The sequence below is a fragment of the Populus alba genome, chromosome 18, assembly GCF_005239225.2.
Source record: "Populus alba chromosome 18, ASM523922v2, whole genome shotgun sequence".
Classification (NCBI taxonomy): domain Eukaryota; kingdom Viridiplantae; phylum Streptophyta; class Magnoliopsida; order Malpighiales; family Salicaceae; genus Populus; species Populus alba.
This window is the reverse complement of record NC_133301.1, coordinates 7,722,649-7,747,453: the sequence shown is the minus strand read 5'-3', so window position 1 is coordinate 7,747,453 and position 24,805 is coordinate 7,722,649. Positions and strand designations below refer to the sequence as shown.

Below are 24,805 nucleotides of genomic sequence, written 5' to 3'. Positions count from 1 at the left end.
ATAAAGGTTATTAATTTGCAAAAAAATAGTGGAAGACCAAGTTAAGATTAAAGACCTTATCTTAATTTGGGTTTAAATATATATATGCATGAAATTAATACTCGCTATTTTTACATGAATATGTTGATAGATCAAAATTAATAGTAACATATCCCTATGTAGCATACTTGATGCTAACAAATTAACATGACCAAATTTCTTGGATCGGTACGATAATATGAGAATTGTTCTCAAGCTAAAAAAAAAGAAGTTATTTGTTATTGAAAATTCAATTCATCTTGCCCTTTGTCATAACAATTTTTTTGGTTTCCCCCTAAATTTACCCTTTTCCTTTTAAAAAAAATAATAATAATAACAAAAAGATTGGCAACTAGGCAAGAGTAGGCCGAGAAAGGTTTCGAATATATGAAGAAACCAAGGTAAAATTTTGGACAAATTTAGGAGCTCAATTATACACATTGTATCCAAGATTGAAAGATAATGCAAATTCACAGTTAAATCAAATGATTATCAGACAAATTTGCATAAAAATTAAGTCTAATGACTTAAATAGGCTTTTAATAGGCCAATTTGATTTAATCATAAGCTCAATTAAAGGTTTAATTAAATTTTAGAATTAATTTGGGTCAAATTAAAAAATGTAATTAAATATAAGGACTTAATTAGGCTTTTAATGGGTAAAATTAATTTTATTAGGGACTTAATTGGTAAACCATTTAAGTTTGGAAGCTTAATTTGAGCTTAAGTAATAAGATTGAAATTTTAAAGGATCAATTTTATTTTTTCAAATTCAATTAGGTGAAATCATGGTCAAAATTGCAAGAAAATCAAAGTTTAAGGGTCAATTAAGGTCCAAATTGAAGAAATTCAAGACCAAAGATCTTTTTTTAAAAAAGAATGTGAATTTGAGGACTTAATTGAGTGAAATCAAGGATGAAATATAAAAAATTAGAAGGATGAAGGTCAAGCATGGATGAAATCGCAAATATCCAAGACCAAAGACCAAATTGAAAAGAAAAAAACACAATACTCGTAGGGTCATTTTAAGATTTTGTAGGGGTAAAATTAAATCAATTCTTAGAATAAAAAATTCAATTGAGGACTTAATTTAATAAATCAGAAGATTGAGGGCTGAAATTAAAATATGAGTTTTTAAACTTAAATTAACCCTAAACACCAAAATGACGCCATTTCATTTAAATAAATTTAAAAGGCAGGCATGTTTCATGTTATAACATTCAAATCAGAACATTCTTTATAAAAAAAAATTAATAATTATACTAAAAAATTGATCATTGAAAGGTCAAGTCAAATCGTTTATAACTTTTCTAATATTTAGAAGATCATGACAATTTGCTAGACATTGTATTTGATTTTGAAATATATATCAATCAATTGTTAAATTGATAATAAATTAAATTATTTATTATTCTTATACCAATAATTAATTACTATAGTATTAAGAACTAAAATAAAATAACAAAGCAAATATATTACATGGAATAATATCTAAACTAGAACATTCTTAATAAATGGATAATAATTACACTAAGAAACTGATCAATAAGAGATTAAGTAAAATCACTTATGACTTTTCTCATATTTAAAGAATTATAACAGGTTGCTCGACATTTTATTTGATTTTGAAATGTAAATTAATTAATTATTGAATTAATAATAAATTAAATTGTATTATATTTTGATCTTGACCACACGTTCTAATCAAAGATAACAAATAAATAAATATTAAACATAAAATAAATCATATGAAAATATTTATGGAATCAAGAGCTAATTCATCACTATAGATGAATAAGAAAAAAAAATCACTATAGTATGAGGACTAAAATAAATTAACAAACTAAATATATTTTATATTATAATATTTAAATTATAATTTCCGTTGCATATATATATACATGTTTTGAGAAACGCAAATACATTATGCCTTACACCTATTACAATAATGTGTTACCGTACATATTTCAGTAGATCCACAGCGGTAACAGAACGGAGTTCCACACCTATTATCAATTAAAAACGAGGAAAAAAAATGTCAGAGAACTAATCCAAGTGAAAAACCATTCCAGGAATACAAAAATGTCCCTAATCCTTGGGAATATTCATCATCACTTTGATAGGTTGTAGGATTTTTATTAGTTGCATAGTAAGGTAAAACTATCTCTTGTCTTTTAAGAGCTTATCAGGAGGATTAAAAGGCCAATCATACTTCATAAAGTTCAGAGCCCTACATTAAAAAAACACTCCTGAGCTACATTTGGGTAACAATGGTGCAATTCAAGAAAACGACAAACACACAGAGTTAAGGACACAAATACAATAAAAGTTGCTAATATAATTCATTCCAAGGCACGTTATGATCATACGACTGGCTCGATCATTCTAGAAATACAAATAGCAAAATATGATACAGCCTTCATAATTGAATTTGGATTCACTACAACATGAACCAGTTCCTAGAGTTCACAATCTTGAAATTCAGTCCCACAACTTCTGTTTTTTCCCAATTTGTCCTCACATTGCATTCTGTATCTTCCTTCTCTTAGTCTCCCTACCAAATTCCCTTACATTTATAACAGTAATGTGTTACTGGGTTTAAATCAGTAGATCCGCAGCTGTAACAGAATCGAGTTCCACACCTATCATTAATTCAAAAGTGAGAAAAGTCAGTGACCTAAAAACCAACGGAAATGCAATGTGAAACATTGCTTCATTATCTCCAACATTTCCAGGTAGTGTCATGGGGTTAATTTCTCAACGAAATTTTCCAGCTCCTGTGCATCAATTTAGCCCCCTGCCAGCCTCAGCCTTCCCTTTGTCAGTTAACTCGTGTTTGTCTAGCAACTAAGTGCTTTCAAGATGCTAGTTTGGTGTATAGCATGCAAGTTTTGTGCATAACATACAAGGTTGGAATTGATACCTATAATAATTTGTGTTTATATATGTTGCATATTTTCTACTTGTGTCTTCTGCTTGTCTCGTAACAGAAGAGAGTGTGGGGAAGCTTCTAGTAAAGAGAAACACTTAGTTGTTAGGCAAACACAAGTGGATAGAAAAAGGAAAGGTTGAGTCTGGCATGGGGCTAATTTGGACCAAGTCATATCTTAAAGCTCGTTTGGAAGTGTAGTATCGATTGCTTTTTAAAATATTTTTCGCTAGGAAATATATCAAAATAATATATTTTTTTTATTTTCTTAAAAATCAATTTTAACATCAACATATCAAAACGATCAAAAAATATATATAAAAAAGCATTTTTTAGAAAATATGCTTTCAAATGCATTCCCAAACGAGTTCTTAATCTCTCGGAGGGCTTTAAGCGTTGAATTTAGAACGTCAAACAAAAGAGCAGAACACATAATCCTGGAAGCTGTTACCCAATAATGTTGCAATTTTGGAGGTGCCAAGAGCTGCATGGCAATGCAATATGAAACATATGCTACACTCAACAACAACAGAATGGGGAAACTGCTTTCTCAAATAAATAAACAGCTAATCATTTTCATGTTCTTCCCTTTTGAGATCATTCCATCTGTAATTTGACAATTAACTCAGATACGTGTAAAGGATCCTATCCACATCTACAAAGTAAATTTTGGGCGAAACCTCCTGGTAAGAATGTCTCACTAACAGAACATTAATGAAAGCGTGCTACCAAAACAATCAGCAAAAACATTTATCAATTCCATCCCTCATAATTAAGTAATCGCGACTACATGTACAATATAAAGAAGCATTAAACAATAAAATTATGTCAGCCAAATAATCAATAAAAAATCACCAAAAATCATAAACCCTTCTGGATACCACGCAAAGAAACAACAAACAAAACATACCTGCATTTCATATATCTACAACCTTCTATTTTCTCGACAAATATCCTGCATTTTGGGCACCTCCTCCAGTTATTGTTCTTTGCTAGATTCATCAACAGTATATCATCCCTCTCTCTTTCATCCTTATGCAGCATTTTATACTCTTCGCAGCTAATCTGTGAATGCCAAGGAACCTTACAATGTGCACAGAACATTCTCCAACAATTAGGGCATTCAGATTCCCTGACAACCTCCTCTCCATCATCAATCAACATTGCAGAACAATCTTTAAATGGACAATAAAACTTTTGAGAGCCAAGAATCACAGCCTCACACAGAGCATTACCCCACCTATCAAACACATTTTCAGGTAAAACTGAACGGCAATCCTCAGGCTCTAATGCGCCTTTACAATCTGGAACAGGACAACAGATTTTGGTTATGTTTTCCTGTAATTTCGAGGACACATACTTGACCATGCATTCGGTACAGTAAGCATGAGTGCAACCCTTGATTAAAAATGAATTCTTTAAAATCGTGGGTTCGACACATATTTGACAAACAAAATCTGGGTCAATTTGAGAATTTGAAGATTGACCCTTTTCAGCCATTGATTCTATAAAGGTGGGTTCTTTTTGTTTCCTAGAAGGAATGACTTCAGGCAAGAAATCGAGTACCTTTATATCATCATCCTCATCATTATAGTAGTAGAAATAATCTTGAGAGGGATCAATAAAGTTTGCTTCTTTATTGGACTTGAGAGAAGCCATGATAGCAATATTGAGGTCTCTATCTTCACCGTACTCTTCAACAGAGATCGCATTATTCTCTCCGGTGCCTTTGTTTGATAAGGGCATGCCAAGAAACCTATCATGATAATAATCAAGGTTTACAACCTGAGCCACCTCTGGTTTGGACCCCGAAAAGTTTGCTTCTTTGCTGGAATTGAGAGAAGACATGACGGCAATATTGAGGTCACGATCTTCACTGTACTGTTCAACAGAGATTGCATTGTCCTCTGTGGTGCCTTTGTTTGATAAGGATGTGGGAAGAAACTGGTCGTGATGATGATGATCATCCACGATTACAATATGGGGCATCTCCACTTTTGGCTTCGACTCTGGTATTTCCAAAACTTTTGGCTTCATTCTTGATCTCCTCTTTTGTTGTTGTTGTTGTTGTTGTGTGTTGCGTTGTGGGGTTTTAGGGTTATCTCTGTCGCAATCTTTCTTGGATATTTTATTGATTTCGGGAGCTGCGCTGCATCAATTCGATGGTCATCACCAACGATTGAGAGCTTCCTGTTTCTAGCCAGCCATTATTTTTTATTTTTATAGACTATCAGTACAGTAGAGAGTAGATACTGATAGTATTAGCTTTCGAACTCCAAGTTGCTTTTTATTATTAGTTATTATTAATGTAATTTCCGACTTTTCATTTAGTATTTCTCTCGCCAACAGTATATTAAAAGTCCTTTTCTTTCTGTGTATATAATTCCTATTAATTTAATTCATGGTGATAATTAGTAAAGGGGATATTTTCTACCTTTCCTGTAGGATTCATCAAGTCATTCTTTGCCTTTTGTTTTCGTTCTTTGAGAGAGTCATTCCTTGATATTGACAATAATTTAAATAAATAAACAGGGGAACCGGAAGATCAAATGTTGGGATAGAAACAAAAACAAGAGTGGTTAGGTCTTCAATTAATGAGAAAACCATCTAGCTGACTTCGTCAGAATTCCATTGCTCTGAATGTTGATTTTTTTTTTTAAAAAAAAGACATAATTGGTATAAAATTTTAGAAAAAATAACGTAAGTTAAAAAAAATATTTGAAAAATGATAGTTTGACACAATTTTTATTTAGAATCATAATTTTATACAAAATTATAATTCAGAACTCGGTTATAATAAATATTTAAACTCCATCAGCCCTCCATGGTTGCCATTTCTTCAGAAACAACCGCAAAAAAACACCATCAAAATAGTTTTCAATCACCAAAAACATCCTCTATCAAAACACAATAATCGTCCACGGATCTTTCTATTGTATTTTTATTGCAAATCATCAATCCAATCTTTCTACTGTATCTGTTAGACAATCATCACATTTTGTTTAGCCGAAACGAAATACTAAATTCAAGGCATCATTTCCAAATGTGTTGATGATTTATACAGCAGTCAAACACCATCATATCATATCAGTCAAACGCCACAATTACATTAAAATATATAAACAGTAAATGTGCTGATGATTTATGCAGCAGTCAAACACCATCATATCATATCATAACCTAAATGCTTAAGAACCTATCATGTGTGATGATTTATACAGCAGTCAAACACCATCATATCATATCATAACCCAACCATCAAAATATGTAAACAGTAAATCAACTATTTTTGTTTAGCCGAAACGAAACACTTAATTCAAGGCATCATTTCCAAATACTTGGGTGTGAAGAAATTATACATCGTCAACAACATATTTATCGTCAGCAAGCTCGAAAGTCCCCTTAAATCTCAACGTTTCTGTTTTGTTCTTGTTTTTCCTAAGCTTGGATGACAGCCAAACACCCATCCGGTTTATCATGTTTTGCTTTCTTCTACTTTTTTTTTTTTTTTTTGATATCTGTGGTTAACAAAAGTAAAAATCTGTGGGCAGGAAAGTGATCTGCCAACCAGTAGAAGCCGTAACAAACAATCTTACGTAACTTGGTATCGAAGTTTAAGCGAAGCAACTAATCCCTTTTCGTTTTTTTAGTCCCCTCTTTGGCTACTAATAACCTGAAATCAGGGTATTTATTTTGGGCACTGGAATCCATCCTGGCCGTCAAGTAAAAACAAAAACACATGGCATAGATCAATGAGGAAAAAACAATATGGAAAGTAGGAGAATCGACCTTCTCCAAAGCTGTGGTGGTTTCCATTCTCCCTTCCAAGAATTCGAAACTTTTTGAGGAAAGCTTTCCAACTTATCAGACCTCTTCTCTCTTCTTCCACCAAACCCTCCACCCTCCACCCTCCACCCTCCACCCTCCACCCTCCACCCTCCTCTGAATGTATTTTTGTCGAGTAGACAGAGCACTTGTTAACTTTTATAATATGGCCAATGCTACTTCTCACCTTGAGTTCTGTAACGCGGAATTTTTTTTTTTTCCTGTTAATAGTAATTGATTTAGCTTTCCGCGTACTTCTTATGTCATTACCAGTTAGCCGCGTGAAAAAGGGAAGCTGAAATTTACCACAGGCGAGTGCTCAAATCTAATGTAGCATCACTACGGAGACAGATTCAACATCCTCTGAGTAAATGCCTATACACAAACAATCTCTATGGAACTGCATATAAACAAGTGTCTATACAAGCAACCATCAGGCAGTTTCAAAGACATTTGAATGAAATATCAGAAGTATAACATTAAGGGTTGTCGTTTGTCACATGAAATGGTCCTGTACACTAGACAATTTTAAGATTCGAAGATGGTGAATTAAGCTTCGGGGCAAGCGCACATCTCTCATCAGAGAATTCTATCACGATGCGACAAGGCTTTAGCCTGGATGCTACATGAAAGGAGGGCTGGCACTAGTACTACTGCAGTAGACTTGAGTACAGTTCTCTGAGAGCAGCGTATAGGGGTTCTGCAGCTTTAGGTCTGTCCACAGTCCCCAGAAGAATGTCAGCAGTTGTGAGATAAGGATCACCATAAAACTTTAGATTGGTATCCATCCTCGTTGCTACAATGTTTCCTTCTAGCGACACTCCCACAAACGCCCCTGATAGATGTCAAACACTTTGGAGGATCAAATGTCATAAATTTTCAAACACAGCATAGGCTTAAGAGAGAAGGCCAAAATAATTGACAACATGCAGAATAGGAGAGCACGCCAAAAGCTAGACATCTGCCAAAACCATTTTCAATGGTATCTGAACATCGCACATAATTTCTGTAATGTATTCACTGACGAAGATTTTATGTAAAACAAATGGGCAACTGCGGATAAAGCATATTTACAAGTAAGCTATACATAAAGGGGGGCCAGGAGCATTAGAAGTAAATTTGGCCAATTCCCCACACGAAAAGTATTTAATATATTTAGCTTCATCCTAAAAAATGAATTCAGTCCCCTTGGAACTTCAACCTGAGATCCACCCTAGGATCACTGTCACATCCAAAACAACTTTCATCAATTTGAAAATGCAAACTGGAAATTTCATAAGATTTATTGACATTTCAAACATTAATAAGCTGTGGGCGAAAAGTATGTCAAAAGCTTAAGATCTCCTCTCAAAAGTACGAGAGCTGTAAAACTAAATAATATCTAGCTTCAAATCTTCGTTTTAGTGCAAACCAAAAGGCTTCTTGTTATAAGATAGAAGTTAGCGCTTCTTATAATCTCAAGGTCAGAACATAAAATGTAAAAAAACCTATCTCAAAATAAAATACCTTTGCTACAGCTATAAGTATAGCACATGCCAGATCCTCTATCCCCAGCACGAAGATCTACTTCCAGCACCCTCCCAACAGGGCCTGCTGCAGCACTGCAACCAGCTCCAAGAGAAAAATGCATGTGACTACAAAAGGTTTTCACGGCTTTGAAATCATGGAGCACAATTATGTAGTCCATTAGCTCACCTCCAATCTAGGAAACAAGGAGAGAAGACAGATACAGCATCATCGAGAGAGCACAAACAGTGACCAGAATTAGATTTCAGCATCATTGATTTAATTGATTGATCTATCTTAGAAAAGTATACTAACAATCACTTTATCATAGAAAAGGTAAAAGACACTTTTCATGCTCCATACACAAAGCAAAACTTGGAAATTTTTCTGCTCAATTTGCATTTTCACATCTAAACACTAATTTGTTGAAAAGCACACAAACAAGCAAAATTAAGAATCCAAAGTTCAAATAAGAAGAAAAATAATGCCATAAGAATTTACCTGCGCGCCCCATCCTAAACCAATTGAGCATATTGCTGAAGGGGCAGACCATGATCCATCTGATCTCCGAGCAATGACTAAACCAGTTCCAAGTTTGTAAGCAACTACTGCACCAGCTTTGACAACTGTTAAGATTGCCAAGCCTTTGGCTCCTTTCATAACTGCTAGGGGTATGGACTTCTCAGGATTCAGCGTAGATACCTGCCCATTTCAGAAAGCCAATACACAAAACTATGATCAGGTTAAAAACACAAGGCATTGGCAGAACTGGTCCCTGAATGAAGAACAACAAACAAATATAATTGAATAACCAACTATTTTGGCTATTTGACATTAACAAGATAAGATAATGTCAACATAAATACAAAACTGAATCTTCCTCAGCTAGTTGAGAATTGCATAATAAGACACTGTCATCAGATAAATGTAACCCTACCGCCATAACTAGGGTTGACATGCAATTAGCGAGTAAAATGTAACTCATGAGATCAAGAATCAGGAAACTGAACATCTGTCAAATATAAAGAACTTTGGAAACAAACGAAAAAACACACCTGCCAATAGCTTCTCAATGTATTGGATGCTTTATATATCTCATGTTCCATTGACAAACCAACTGGCAGGTTCAACCATCCTCTCATGCATGTCCAATCCATTACATCATGTTTCGCCACTTGCATAGCATTGCTAATGGTACAAATAAGAACTCCTTGTAAAGGATCGAGCCTGTCATAGCAGGCATCACAAACCCTCTGGGGGTTCCTCTCCCTAAACTTAGCCGGTAACAAACACCGTCCTTTAGTACATGTTCTGCAAAAAACTCCACCACAAAAACGACAATGATGCCTTCCACGAGTAACCACTGTAAAGGGAGAAGTACACTGCATACAAACTGTAGTAGAACTATCCGGCAACCACTCAGGTGGTTCAGCTTCCAACACCGCTTTATACACTGCATAATTGAACCCATTCGGCTCCAGAAGTGGCGGCGCACTCGGAATATAAACAGAAGAGTGCAAATATGTGTCCCCATTCTTCTCCGAGCCCAGAAACGAAACATCTGAACCGGGCTGCTGTTTATTTACAGAAACACTACTGCTACTAGAATCTTTATTCCGCCCAGTTAAAATCGCAATGATCCCACCTAACACGTTTTTCAAGTTGACCTCCACCTCCGGAGGAGCATTGAAGTTGGCGGAAGCACAACGATCATAACTAGAATCACCAATGTAATCTTGGGGAAACTCGAAAGCGACATAATCTCCAATCGAGGAGGATTTAGCAACTATCTGATTATTATTGTTGTTGCTGTTCACACCCTTGGGCACAGGCCATAAAAAGGGATCGTTACAGTCCTCATTAACATTGAGGTACGTATTCTTCTCTTTCGAAAGGGATGTAAATTGTAATTTTCCTTCAAGACTCTCCATTTGCTATACCAGATAACTAAAGATATTTCACTGCAATTCAATATTTAATAATTCAAAGAAACTGAAACAGAGAATCGATGGACAATAATTTGGTCTCGTGGAATCGACAAGCATAACAAATAATTAAGGCTTGCTTCTGACTAGGGTTTTTTCCAAACGAATGATTGGTTACCTTCCTTCGAAGTTCAAATTGGAGAGAATTGAAAAGGCAGCGTGCCTTGCGAGAAGTCTGATAGAAATTAGGGTTTGCTTTGAAATGCAGGGCTTCTTATTTCGATGGAAGACGGACGACGAATCGACCACAATCAAAAGGAAAAAGAAAGATTAGAAAGTCAGTGAAAGCTTCTTTCCTTAAATTTTACTTTTTAAAATATTTTTTTTATTTTTTAAAAAATTGTTTTTATATCATTATACCAAAATAATTTTAAAATATAAAAAAATAATTTTAAAAAAAAAAAATAAATAACAGCCTTTTAAAAACTGTTTTGTTTTGAAATTTCAAAAATACTTTTAAAAAATTTAAATTTTTTTAAATTTTTTTATTATAATTTAATTAATTTTTATGTTTTTATATTGTTTTTTTAATATGTTAATATCAAAAATAAAATTTTAAAAATAAAAAATAATATTTTAAAATAAAAAATAATTATTACTAATTTACCATAATATCAATCGAGCTTTTATCGTACACATACCCTGGATCATTCGCCATTAATTTTATTTATTAGGCTTTGCTTTGCTTTTACTTTTTAGACTAATAAAATATTTTATATAAAAATATATTAAAAACTTAATTTTTTTTTATTTTTAATATCAAAAATATTAAAATCATGAAATCATTTTCAAAAAAGACCCAACACTTTAAATTATTCTAAGAAATCATGGATGAATACTAAGATCTTACTAACAAGTCATATAAAGTCAGACTTCAAACCCCTTCTTCTTCTTTTATACTTCCATATCAAATATTATTTTCAAAATATTTATTAAAAACTCATATGCCTTGAATGAATAAATCTGAACAGTATGGAGGAATATTCTTCAAGATTTTACTTGCTGAGAAATCTTATTCATTCAAGGAAAGAATCTTAAAGGCGAATCTTGTAATTCAATAGCTGAAATTATTACAAAAATGAATTTTAAAAAAATAATGCTTGCCAACATATATAATAGTTGGCTTTTCTACTGTGTTGAAATAACTTAGAAGGGTGGTTAACGCTATGACATGGGTTTTTAATATTAAAATGGACGTTGTGTTATTAAAAAAAAAAAAATCATAACTTAAACTGGTTATAAGAAAAACAACAATAAGTGAGACAAATTAAAAAAAAATGATTATAATGACCTGCACATGAAAGATCATTTTCCCCTAGAAAAAAAAAAAAAAAGCTTAATTTCTAGACAATTTAATGTTTAAGATTATGTTTGTTTTCTAAAAAGTAATTTTTAAAAAAAACTATTTTTTTAAATTTTCTTGTGTTTGTTTGCCATTAAAAAAGTTAATCAATGAAAAATATTTTCCAGTTAAAAGAAAATTTGACTTGGTTTCCAGAAATGTGTTTTCCTGAAAAATTTGAACGGAAAACACTTTTCGGAAGTTGTGAAAAATTTAAAAATATCTTATTATTTGCTGATTATATCAAATTTGATCCTCAAACTTTTGATTGCTATATATATTTTTGTTTTGAATATTTATTTTCTAATTTCATCTCTTAAAATTTAATTTTTATATTAACTTTGGTCATTATTTTTATAATTGTTATGTGCTTTTTTCTTATTATTTTTTTATTGAAATTTTTTATCGATCAAATTTGATCGTTATTTTTTTTTATTGTTATTTAGTTTATTTGAAATAATTTATGAAATGTTAATTATTATTATTTTAATTTCTTCATCTCTTATTTTTTTTATTTTTTAAATTTGATCTCTATTTTTTGATAATTATTTATTTTATTTAAGATAATTTATGAAATTATATTTTTTTTCAATTTCATTCTCAATTAACTTTTTAACTTATTAGATTTGTTCCTTATTATTTTAATAAACTTAAAAAAAAATAAAATATTAACAAATTATTTTTCAGCTCATTTTTTAATGACATAACCAACACACTGAAAAAGTATTTTTCAACTTATTTTCTATTATACTACCAAATATAAAAAAATAATTTATTTTTCAAAATTCACTTTTATAAAAAAAAATACATTCTAGGACAAACTCAGGTAAATCAATTAATAATAAAATCAATAAAAATCAATTAATAATAAAAACAACATAAAACATTAACAAACTCAGGTAAATCTAGGTAATCTAGGACATATGAGCCGAGTCACAAGAAAAAAAAAACTTAATAAAAAAAAATAAAAAAAAATATTATAAATCTCAATTTTTAAAACCAATTAAATATTTAAAAATAAAATTAAAAAATAATATTTAATCTCACAAAACTAACCCAAAAAAAATATCAAAATCAATCCAAATTAACCTAACAAATTCATAACTTAAAATTATAATACCAGAACCTATATTATAAGACCAGAAAATCCTCGTACATGAAAAGAAATTCAAATCCTAATTTCTAACAAAAACTGCTATATTAATCTTTCAGTTGATTCTCATCTATTGATATAATGCAAATTCAATGCATATTATGGCGAAATATTATCAGTGTCCATCTAGGTAGCAAAAATTTGTCTTCTTAGAACGTGATAAATATCATTGCAAGACATTTTCAACCTGTTGCGCTTAGAGTCATTTTACATGAGCAAGAAGATGGTGGTAGGACCTAGAACAGAGGCGATGATCCTTTTCATTTAGAACAATTAAGTGCATCATCCACACAAGTAAGACTTTCTTCACAAAGAATGTAGGGCCACTAGGCAACCGACTTCATAGTCGTTGCTTCTTCCCAGGTGGTGTGTCATCGTCATAATGGCCGCCGTCACCATTCTCCTTATCCATTTTCTTTTTGGCTAGTATCTTATTTATCTGGTGCAACTCATTATTAAGCTTCTGGTCCTTGTTTTGCTTTCTCGTCTTCCGACCATCTTGCATCTTGACACCAAACTGGAATGCAGCCTTTGGCATTGCTTCCTTTTGCTCATTGTATTTTGCCCACTCGTCTTCTGTATCAAAGTCCCATCGATGAAGTCGACCTTTTGCCTGTTCAGAGAGAATACAAAAGTATAATCAGCACAGATTATAAATTTCAGCAGATTAATTAAAAATTTTGCATCACAACCCTCCTCATCATAAGGGGTTGACTGGGCCTAGGAACGACCGTCGGGGCCAAGGTTCTACAATGATTTTCCTTCTCACCAACCCACAACTAGGAAATCATTAAGACAACATTTTAGGGTTCATTAAGTACATGAACTTCTACTACAGGTTCTTCTGTCGACTGAGAAATATCAAATCCATGTTGCCATAAAAAAACTAGAGTACATGGAATAACAATTTCAAATCAAATGCTTTGTACATGCTCCACTTTTTTGTGTCAAAAGAAAAGGGAAGTTACTCATTTAAGACCAACCACTTACCCGACCACCCATGTCCATTTTTGACAAGTCATCTTCATCATCACTATCAACAACCTCACGAGTAAAATGTTGATATGCAGGATAACATTCAGAATAACTATCAGAAATGAAGTTGGGATCTTTTTCTCTGGCATCTTTCTCCCTCAGCTGTTGAAGCCTCTGATCATCCCGCTTAAACACAGAACCTAAACCCCGATCCTTCTCTTCCTGGGTCATGAAGCGTGGATCTGGTTGAATACCAGAAGCAGCTTGCATGTCATAAGCTTGCATTGTTTGCTGGGCGTACTGTTCAGGATATGTGAATTGCTCAGCATATTGATAGTTCTGCCACTCTCCTTGGTAGTCAGTAGATAATGCTTGAGCATGGACAGCATCATATCCATTCTAAAACAAACAATCAACACAGAAGATTAAAGTTGATCTACAATGGTAGACAACTGACTTTTAATAACAAGTGCCAAGAGGTAGGGCAATTGCAAAATGAACTGCGAGTATTTCTTCCTACAACTTAACAAGTATTGCAAATGTCATATCAATTATGATCAACTTACTGGGTCTTGCCATTCATGAGATAGCTCAGAGGGAGGCACTGGACCATAAGCTGGTTCACTGAAATAGGATAATCTTTCCTTGTTTCGAGGAGATTCTTCCATGTCCTCCGAAAGAGGGCTTTGGCTCATGTCTTTTCCAGGAACTTCATAGTCAATGCCATGCCCAACAAATATGTCATTCTCTTCTTCCCTAGCAACAGCAGGTTGCTGCTTCTCAAAGGAATCAGCCAGATTGTTTTTTGGAGGTGGTGGAGGAGGTGGCAAAATCTCCCTTTCAGTTTTATTGTTCAACATGCCACCGCTAGGTTTTGAAGGCTTATCATGTTCATCATATTCATTGCCAACAACTGAAATCTTTCCTGTAAGATAAAACCAAAATAAGGAGGGGGAAAGACATTGTCACTCAAGTAATAAACAGGAAAAATGACCAAACTGAAGGATGCATATAATGAACAATGTCAATAACCAATGAGAAATCAATATGAATGGCAAAGTTGGGCCTATTTCACCATTCAAAACCAATAGTACGCAACAAAATATTACTCATATGCACATTTCAAACTTTTGAATTAACCTCTAATGAATTGAATAAAAAAACATTCATTCATTTCAGCCAGATAGCAAACTTATGTCACTTAGCTATTTGCAAGCAGAAGCTTCACAGAAACATACTGTCTCAGACAATGATCAAAATGATGTTACATTAAGCATATCTATTTCAAACGCACTGAACTGCTGTAAAAGATATCCCATAGCTTGCAGTTAGAAAGGAAAAGGCCCATGCTATGATGAATTTAATCCAATTAAGGAAACAAAAGATAGATTCCACAGTGATGCCTTGTTACTAACTAGAATGTGATGTGCACAGAATAACCTTTTGCGTCTTTATCCTTCCTTTTCTTCTTGAGAACCTTCCCAGAAGATCCGAGGCGAAGATATGACATAATTTTAGCAATTCGATCAAGCACAGATCCATCGACACTGACGGTAACCATTTCCTACATAACATAATACAACCCAAAGTCAGATATGCTTTCAGATATTTGTAAGAAGTAAACTAGATTGCTTCAATGGATCCAGAAAATATAAACCTCTGGCACTGGACAATCAGCTTTGCTTCTGTGCAATGTGGTTGGAATATCGTGAGAGTATCCACCCTCCTAGAACACCCAATTAAGAGAAAAATCAAGACATTCTACTTGTAAGGATGCATTCAAAACTGGATAAAAAGCGCAAGACAAATAAAGCACTCATCTGCTCCTGATCCCAACATATAATTGCATCATATTAAAACTTCCCAGCACTTCTAGGTTTTACTTCATATATTTAACTCCAGTTTTTGGCCCTTTGTCATCTTATACTATCAAAGTATATTACTTAACAATCTTGCTCTTTCACGTTTATCCAAAGATGAACCATCATACAGAAAGGCCTGAATTGGATGCCCCAAACTAATAGCTTTCTCTAACCTCCAAGTGACCTCAAAGCCCTAAAGACTGTAAACAAAGAAATCACTTTGCTCACTGTTACAAGTCAATTCAGCTCTGGCATTTTACAATCTGCAATATTGAGAGCTGTTGAAGCAGGAGAACATTTAAAAGAAAAGAAAAAAAAAACTCAATAGGAATTTCCATGGAATTTTTCCATTAAAGTTAAGCTTTTATATTGCCACAGGTACAATTAGAGGAAAAAAAATTCATCTGACTAGGTAAAATCAACAACACTAAGTAAACCAACATTATGAGGAGAAAGTTTGAAGCTTCCCAAAATAGACTCTTGGTTAACAAAGACAGAAAGCAGATAAGCCAAGCTCACACAGGAAAGTTCTGGAGGTTTCTCTGAAAAATCCTTTCTTTCTCGTCATACTGAGGTAGGTTAAAAATTAGCATAGAAAACGTAAAATCCTTACCATGTTAAAAATAAACGACATTCGACCAGGAAGAAACATCTCATTTGTCTTGATAATGGTTTGAGGTTTGACTATCCATTGGTAGACTGACTGAAACAGGAAAATAAACAATTTAGACAAAGCAGAAAACTAACTTCTAATTGATAAAATTAAATTTGGAATCCAATTCTGTAGTTCTGCATATTCTCAAGAACTCAACACACCTTTGCAGTTGCAGTGCGAAACAATATTTTTTGGTCTTCCTTGGATGCTCTGTCAAACAATACAGGAGTGCATTAATTCAAAACAAGACTATTACATGCTGAATAGCCAAAGCACTCAGAAATAAAAAGTGGAATAGTAACAGAAACCAAATTGTTAGCATTATATCTCTCCAAAACACGCAAAAAAAATGTAACTCTTGAAATACATTCAGAAACACTAAAAGTAGAATATTCACATTTTGTACATATAGTTTGATAATAATTAAGGCGAGGGAAGAGAATTCATTGGGGAACATGATCAAATTTGACAATGCAACTACTCCCAAAGTTGTGGTCTCAGAATCAACCCCCCACCCCCAAACTCAGTGGACATTCTATCTCAGTGGATGTTCTATCAGTTTGAACGTATCATGCTTGATCAACCATGGGCTCAAATAACGCTACATTACAGCAAGTTATTCCCACATCATATTGGATCGGAGCACAAAGAATATTGATTCCTCACAGTCCAACTTTGTTTCTTCAAAGATACTTCACACCCTCAACTTTTCTTTTAAAAGTGTATTTACATGCAATCTCATCTTTCAATATACTTATCAGCCGTTCTTATTTTTCTCACTAAAATTTTCATGTTCATCATTAAAATCAGAATAAACACCACCAAATTTACAACTCTGAAAAAAAAAAAAAAAAACATACCTAGACTTCCCATCAACATCCTCTGCAGAATCCGGCTTCTTATCGATCTCACTTCTCACCTTATTAAGCAAAGCATAATCAAGTCCTTTCACCAAATGCGTATGCTCCACATCACCTAAAACATCACCATTTATTCCCCCATCAATAAAAAGAAAAAACAAAAATAATAAATCAATATTAAACCACCCTTTACCGAAGATACCGACCTCCAAGGTACTTGCTCTTTTCGATAGAAATCTGATGTGAATCAGCTACTGACCGGATATCAACAGTCCCCGGTGGAGCAACCGCGTGAAATGACCCTAATTCAGTCGGTTCATAATCGGGATTCTGATCTTCTCTTCTCTCCTTAGCTCGGTCCCTATATTTCGGTGTTTCTGATTCCTCTGGCTTCTCCTCTCTGCATGCAACAATTTCCATTTTATTAAATCAGATTCCATTAAAACATCAGTTTACAAAAAAAAACAAAGAAAGAAAGAAACTGCTACGTATAATTACTTGCGACGTGCAATTTTCTCCTTGTAGTGCTTTTTCGAAGAGGTCATTGCTGATAATTTTGGCGCTACTGAACAAATTAGGGTTCTTGAAATTGGAATTTTGGGAAGTTTGGGGGGGGGGGGGTGATAACGAAACGGACGGATTGGAAACTTGTACGACTTAAAATGTTATCCGCACAGTTTTGTGTAAAGTGCTTTTTTCAAAAAATAAATTTTATTTTATTTTTTTAAAAATATTTCTTTATCTTTTTCGTGTTTTGATATATTAATATTAAAAATATTATTTTTTATATATTTTTTAATAAAAAATAATCAATTCCATAATATTAAAAAAGTTATAAATATATTATTATAACCATCTCTTGCTTTAATAAATTATAAAAAATAAATGAAACTAAAAAAATATATTATTATAACCATCTCTTGATTTAATAAACTATAAAAAATAAGTGAAAATAAAAAATCCAAAAGACATGTACCTTGATATCATGACCCATTATAAGCACTAATTTATGGTCATGTAATATAATAAAAGCATAATAAATCATACTAATACTAAACAAGTATAGAATTTATACTTAAAATAAAACTAATTTAGAAATAATTATTTATCAAAAAATCTTATAATATAACAAAACTAAAATTTTTTATTTTTTTAATGACTAATTGTTTGTCCTTGAGACTTTATTACTTCTCATTTAGTACAAAATAATTTTCTTCAATAATTTTTTTCAAAATTTTAAAAACACCACTTTGTTTACGTGTGCTCCTAAATAAGGTTCAACAAACCAAGAGAATTGTGATTATTAATCTCTCTACAATGATTGAACCTAAGCTCTAAATTGTGAAAAAAAATAATGAGAGGAAATAGAGCTTTAAATTCAGAAGAGCAAAGATGAAATTAGGTTAAGAATACCGCAAGAAAAGCACAAGATTCTAACAATACCACTTTATTTAAATGCACTCTAAGGTTCAACAAACCAAGGAAATTGAAATTAATAATCTCTATACAATGACTAAACATAAGCTCTAGAATAGAAAAAAAATAATGAGAGGAAACAAAGCCTTAAATCTAGAAGAGCAAAGATGAAAATATGTGAAGAATAACGCAAGATTCTAACAATACCATTTTGTTTAGATGCACTTCTAAATGAGGTTCAACAAACTAAGAGAATTGTACTTAATAATCTCTCTATAATGACTAAATCTAAGCTTTAGATTAGAAAAAATAATAATGAGAAGAAATAGGGCTTTAAATTCAAAATAGCAAAGCTGAAAATAGGTGAAGAAGCACGCAAGAGTTCTATGAAAAAACCAACCCTAAAACACTCTTATTCACCCCTCCTTTTATCAATGATTTTAGGAGCCAAAAAATTAATACAATCCATCCATTGTTAGATTTGATTACTTTTTAAAAAACAAAATTTACACCTGAATATTTTTTTTATTTAAATCATGTTTTTTTATTGTTATGGTTTTACCGAAAATATTATATGATTTAATTTTTCATTTGAACCTAAATCTTGAGATCTTTAGTCAACTAGATAGATTGGGACAATATCAATCCATTAAATGTTTTAGAGATTTTTATTCATAATATGATACCTACAACACTCAAGTCTTTCATATCAAACTTATTAGTTATTATTTTTTTGGTAGACTTGATCATATAATTATTGTTGCTCAAAATAAGCATATCATCCGTATAGAGTCATACAATGGCATAACATTTATCTATGTTTTTCACATAAACACATTTATCAACTTCTTTGATCTTGAACTCATTTGACAATATAACCTTGTCAATTTTGTCGAGCAATTATTTAGATGCTTGTTTCAAATCATATAGTTACTGACAAGCTTATAGACTTTGTTTTTTTTGTTTATTGATAACAAACCCTTTGGGTTGTTCTGTGTAAACCTTTTCATCTAGGTCACCATTTAAGAAAGTAGTTTATGCATCAATTAATGTATTTCAAGTTTGTTAATAAATGTGATGGCTATTAACATTCGTATGGAAACTATTATTGACACCTATGAATATGTGTCAAAATAGTTCATATTTTTTGTTGTCTAAAACCTTTAACAACAAGTCTATATTTATATTTGTCAATAATTCCATCAGATTTTATCCTCATTTTAAAGATCTATTAGTGACATAATGGTTTAGTTCCAAGAGAAAGATTTATTAGTTTCCATGTATGATTATTCATAATTGATTCAGCTCCACTATTAACTATCACTTTCTAATAGGAATCTTTAAGACAAGAAATTTTCTCAAGAGGTATTTTTTAGGTTTATTTTCTAACAGGTATGTTAGAAAATTCAAACCAAACAGTTTGGTTGTTATTTTCTTTTTACTCATTTTATGCTCAACTTTATCATCTTATAATTGATGATTATTACTTGAGCTAGCTTTAATTGTTCTCTTAAATGAATATTTTTTTTGTGCTTCCTTAAATAGAAACACATCTTTAAAGAATGTATCATTCATTGATTCCATAATAGTATTATGATAAATATTCTCAATAATTGATTTGTGTATAAGAAATTAATATGCACTACTATTGTAAGCATATTCCATATTACACAATTCATAGTTCTAGATCTTATCTTGATTTTTTTTTTTTGGATCAGATACTGTCATATTTGCAAGACAACCCTATATTTTGAGGTAATTGTATAAAGGTATTCTATATTTTCATAATTCTTATGTGTTTTCTCTAGCTTCTTGTGGAGTACTTTGTTAAGTATAGAATTGGCAATTAGAATTGTCTCCCCTCACAAGTTTTTAAAGTGCTTATAAACTTATCAACATGGCGTTCATCATTTTTTTTAAGTTCAATTCCTACATTCTACAATACTATTTTGTTTAGGTGAATAAGGAGTGGTATTTGGTAGATAATATCATTTTGGGGATAGAATTCACCAAGTGGTGCTCATATTCTCTACTTTTATCATTTCTTATTACCTTTATTTTCTTATTAAGTTGATTTTCAATTTTATTCTTGTAATGCTTAAATATTTCAAGATACTCATCATTATTTCTAAGAAAATAGATATAACAATACCTCATGCAATCATCTATAAAAATAATACAATACTTTTCCTCACCTTTAGTTTGTATAAACTTTAAATCACTAATATTCAAATGAATTAAACCTAGAGGTTCACTACTTGTTTTAATTGAATGAAAATTTTTTTTTGTGAATTTAGATTCTAAACAATCCTCACATTTATGATTTTTCTAAAAAAAATTATACTTCATAATAAATCAATATTTATTAACCTTTACATAGAATTATAATTCACAATATCTAACTTGTTGTGACACAAGTCACAAAACTCAAGCAAGTAAGAAGAATTGACATCACTATTATTATTATTATTATTATTATTATCATCCATAATTATAGTAATCATTACATTCATTTTGAAGAAGTCGCCTCTAAGATACCCCTATTATATGAACATTCAGCTTTTCGAGAGTACAAATTTATTACTTTAAAAAACCAATTTAAAATTATTTTTGCTCAATAATGAACCAATTATTAGTTAATCTTAATGTCAGTAACATGAAACACATTATTAAGGGTCAATTTCTTTTTTTAAAAGTCATCTTTGATATGACCTTTCCGCACCTAATACTTTAAAGGTTAATGAATTTATGTGTACAAGTGCTCATCATTCAATTCTTTGTAAGTGGATAATATCTTTTTTTAGGTACATATATGTATTGCCGCACCAGTGTTACTCCATCACCACTCGAGATTTTTTTATTAGATTGACTTTCAAAAACAACAATAAACATGTTTATTTTTGAAACTTCATCAATAAGTGATCCATCTCATTGATATTGGCTTTAACAATCATTTTTCTATTTTAAGTTACTTTGTTGAGCCCTATTTCTTTCTTTCTTGCTTTCTTTCTTTTTATAAAAGGTAAGTAAATATATATCAAATCAAAAAAATATACAAGGCTAGAGAACCATTAAGTTCATATATACAAGATTTACAAAAGAGGGAACATACTCCTTGAACCTGTTAGCTGACAATTGTTAGATGAGGAACCTAATGTTCTTAGAAAGAACACGAAGAATGACTAAACAGTGAGACAAAGTGTAAACAGTGTAAACAATCAAGGACAAAGTGTTGGACCTAACACATAGCACAAAAAAGTGTAAACAATGAGAATGACTACAACTGCTACCAGAACAAAAAAGAGCTCTTAGCTAGTTGAGCCATATTTCTATAACCCTTGGTTAGGTGCCTTATCTTATTATATATAACATTTTTATGATTAAATTTTCTTAGAAATACTTTTCTCATTCACAACAAGTTTTTCATTAGGGGCTGTCGCACATGTTTGACCTGAAAATAACCCAAAAACAAAACCAAAGCCAAAAACTAGATTAAACTTGCCAAAAATACAAAAACTTAAACAAAACATATCAAACACAAAAATAAAAATAAAAACACCTTAGAAATTGAAATGGAACCCAACATAGGCCAGATTTGGTTAAAAAAAAAAGCACATACATGCAAGGAACAATAATTTTGCATCCATTCACTTTAATTTTCACTTAAAATTCACTATTATGTCAAAATGGGTTTCGATTTAAAATCAAAACCTATGGATTAAAATCTATTGTAAATATGTTATTGATGCAAATAAACATTAGTTTACTTGTTAATCATGTTCAGAAAAGTGTTCTCGGCAAAAAAATAGACCAAATCATGTAGCTAAGGTAATGTTCTTAGAAATAACACGAAGAACCCCCTAGAAATCGAAATGAAACCTAGCAATATCTAACCCAATACAAACCATATTTGGTCATAAGAAAAGCACATGCATGTTGGAAATCATGCAAGGAACAATAATCTAGCATTCAATCACTTTAGTTTTCACTTAAAATACATAATTTTGTCAAATTGAGTTTCAGATCAAAATTGAAACTCAAGGATTAAAATCTATTACAAACATGTTATTGATGCAAATAAACACTAGATTATTTGTTAATTATGTTCAAATAAGTGTTTTGGGCAAAGAAATGGACAAAAAAAAGTCCAAATCAAAGGTCTAAGGCAATGTTTTTCCTAAGAACACGAGTAACATTGCCCATAAATCCATAAAAACCCTAGCAAGGGCAGCCACTTTCCAGCTTATAAATGGGCACTTTTGGCTTTTAAAACATGTTTTTTTATCCCAACAAGTCACACTGACATATACCAACATATTTGAATCTAAAGCATCAAAAAAAAAAAAAACATTAAAACTCCAAAATCAATCTTGAGGTAACAAATCCAAAAAACAACAACTTAAAACAGCATATATATTCATGCAACTTGGATTCAAAATTGGCTTTTTGAACTTATTTTATGTATGAATAGGCATAACAAAGCCAAAGTAAACACCCTTGCATTAACATGCATAAGTTAAGTAAAAAACAAGAACAAAAACAACATTATATGTAAAAAACAAATTTAAAATAGCAACTTACGCGCACACACATATATGACATAAAAGGACTTAAAAAATAACATCGTTAAATAAAAAAATATAGTAACATAGAGGTGAATGCAACACCATTCATTAAGCATTCCAAACCTCTTTTCTATGCTTGTAAATATAAATATAGAACAAAAACGAATAAAAACCAACTAAAGCAGGCCACAAGGGCACTTTTGAATTAGAAGAATACCTTAAACAACTACTCTTTCCTTTCGTTTTCTTTTGGAAACTTTTGCCTCTCCCAAACTTGTTATCCTTTTCAAACTTAGGAAAAACCTTTTCATAGGTTTCTAGGCCCTCTTTTCTTATACTAATAAATTAATATTTTTTCTCTCCTATCCTTTTCTCCTTCTCTGTTTTTTTTTCAACTCCTTCCCTTTGATCCTAAAGGGCATTTGTAGGGTTTTTGGTGAATTTTCAATCTATTGTTGACCTTTCGATCATAAGGGAAGGGTTGTGAACTCTTGATAAGAACCTATGAGAAGCCTTCGAATGTGAACACATGAAAAGAAGGTTGATTTTTTTACACAATTATGTTTCAGCTCTGGGTAACTGAGTTGCCCACTTTCGAGGCTTCGTTGGAGTAATTTTGATGTTATTGTCACTTGAGACTACCTGAAGTTGGTAAAGGGAAAGCACACCTTTCATTTAAATCCAACAATGCTTAAATTGAAGGTCTGTAGCTCTATATTTATTTATTTGAAATTATCTACTCGATCAGTCAAAACTGTTAGAGCTGACTAAGTTATCAAATGTAATGACATACAAATCTACAATAGCTTAGATGGACTAAAGTTTAAGAATAAAAAATGTATAATATGTGGGGAAAAAGAGTTGTCAAAATATTAGAAATAAAAATAAGTTATACGAGAGATAATGCAAATTTAAAACAATGTAAATGAAGAAAAATGCTAATAGGACTTGAAATGAAGCAATTGTAAAGAATAAAAGCTTAGTGACAAAAAGAAGAAGAAGAAGAAGAGCATTATAGATACGAACAATGCGGTTTGTGGTTCAACAAGTCTTGATAAATAGTAAAAAAAAACACTATAGTAAAACCTTAAATCTTTTAGTTTATATAGTAATATTTACTTACCAATTCAGTACAATCCCAATCATCATTAGTTTATGTTCTATGTCTTTTCTATTTTTTTTTAATATCTATAAAATTATTATAAAAAACCAACTAGTAATTAAATTTTATATCCTATTATTTGCTTAATTATATGCTAATTAGGTATGAAATTATAGTATTTGGATTCAGGTTCGGGTTGGATTGAAGTTAAATTATAGATATTTGATAGGTCCTCAAAAACTTATAAGTTTTAGTTCGAATTTAAAAAAAAAAACATACCCATCAAGTCGGGTATGAATTCTAATTCTGGATTGGATTTAGGTATGGAAGGTGTCAAACATGGTTCATAAATATCCTTTGTAATCCCTAACCATGGTTCCGGTCAAACCAAACTTTGTCCTTCTCCATAGCCTCTCTAAAACACAAAAAAGTTTATACATGGAATTTCAATCTGGTGTCAATAATGTATATTTTATGATTTTAACCTCAAATAATTGAGTTGTTGGTGCTGTACGTGTCATTTTCCACTATGAGATGATTTGTTGGCTTTTGTTTGCTTGTCATAATTACGGATAGAGCACACCCATTTTGTTAACTTTCTATTCTCTAATG

General features: G+C 31.7%; 3 protein-coding genes across 4 annotated transcripts; all 3 read right to left on the bottom strand.

The window, feature by feature from the left end:
* Window positions 1-1,849: 1,849 nt before the first annotated feature.
* Window positions 1,850-5,229, bottom strand: LOC118056674 (uncharacterized). Of its 2 annotated transcripts, none has more exons than XM_035068957.2 (2): window positions 3,858-5,229; window positions 1,850-2,024 (listed from the first exon to the last, which is right to left on the bottom strand). In XM_035068957.2, exons 1-2 carry the CDS (start codon window positions 4,982-4,984, stop codon window positions 1,943-1,945), a joined length of 1,209 nt encoding a protein of 402 aa, XP_034924848.1. In that variant the 5' UTR covers window positions 4,985-5,229; the 3' UTR covers window positions 1,850-1,942. The 2 variants fall into 2 exon arrangements, with proteins under 2 accessions (XP_034924848.1, XP_034924847.1); XM_035068956.2 differs by lacking the exon at window positions 1,850-2,024 and adding an exon at window positions 2,210-2,660 and having other exon boundaries at window positions 3,858-5,228.
* A 1,921-nt stretch (window positions 5,230-7,150) lies between these two features.
* LOC118056670 (uncharacterized) lies at window positions 7,151-10,547 on the bottom strand. The gene is made up of 4 exons (XM_035068951.2): window positions 9,334-10,547; window positions 8,780-8,980; window positions 8,279-8,474; window positions 7,151-7,607 (listed from the first exon to the last, which is right to left on the bottom strand). The coding sequence occupies exons 1-4, from the start codon at window positions 10,207-10,209 to the stop codon at window positions 7,423-7,425; spliced, it is 1,458 nt and encodes a 485-aa protein (XP_034924842.1). The 5' UTR covers window positions 10,210-10,547; the 3' UTR covers window positions 7,151-7,422.
* A 2,237-nt stretch (window positions 10,548-12,784) lies between these two features.
* LOC118056668 (suppressor of mec-8 and unc-52 protein homolog 2) lies at window positions 12,785-17,755 on the bottom strand. The gene is made up of 10 exons (XM_035068949.2): window positions 17,609-17,755; window positions 17,317-17,510; window positions 17,111-17,225; window positions 16,412-16,460; window positions 16,209-16,298; window positions 15,391-15,459; window positions 15,174-15,297; window positions 14,300-14,658; window positions 13,749-14,132; window positions 12,785-13,371 (listed from the first exon to the last, which is right to left on the bottom strand). The coding sequence occupies exons 1-10, from the start codon at window positions 17,653-17,655 to the stop codon at window positions 13,099-13,101; spliced, it is 1,704 nt and encodes a 567-aa protein (XP_034924840.1). The 5' UTR covers window positions 17,656-17,755; the 3' UTR covers window positions 12,785-13,098.
* Window positions 17,756-24,805: the final 7,050 nt, after the last annotated feature.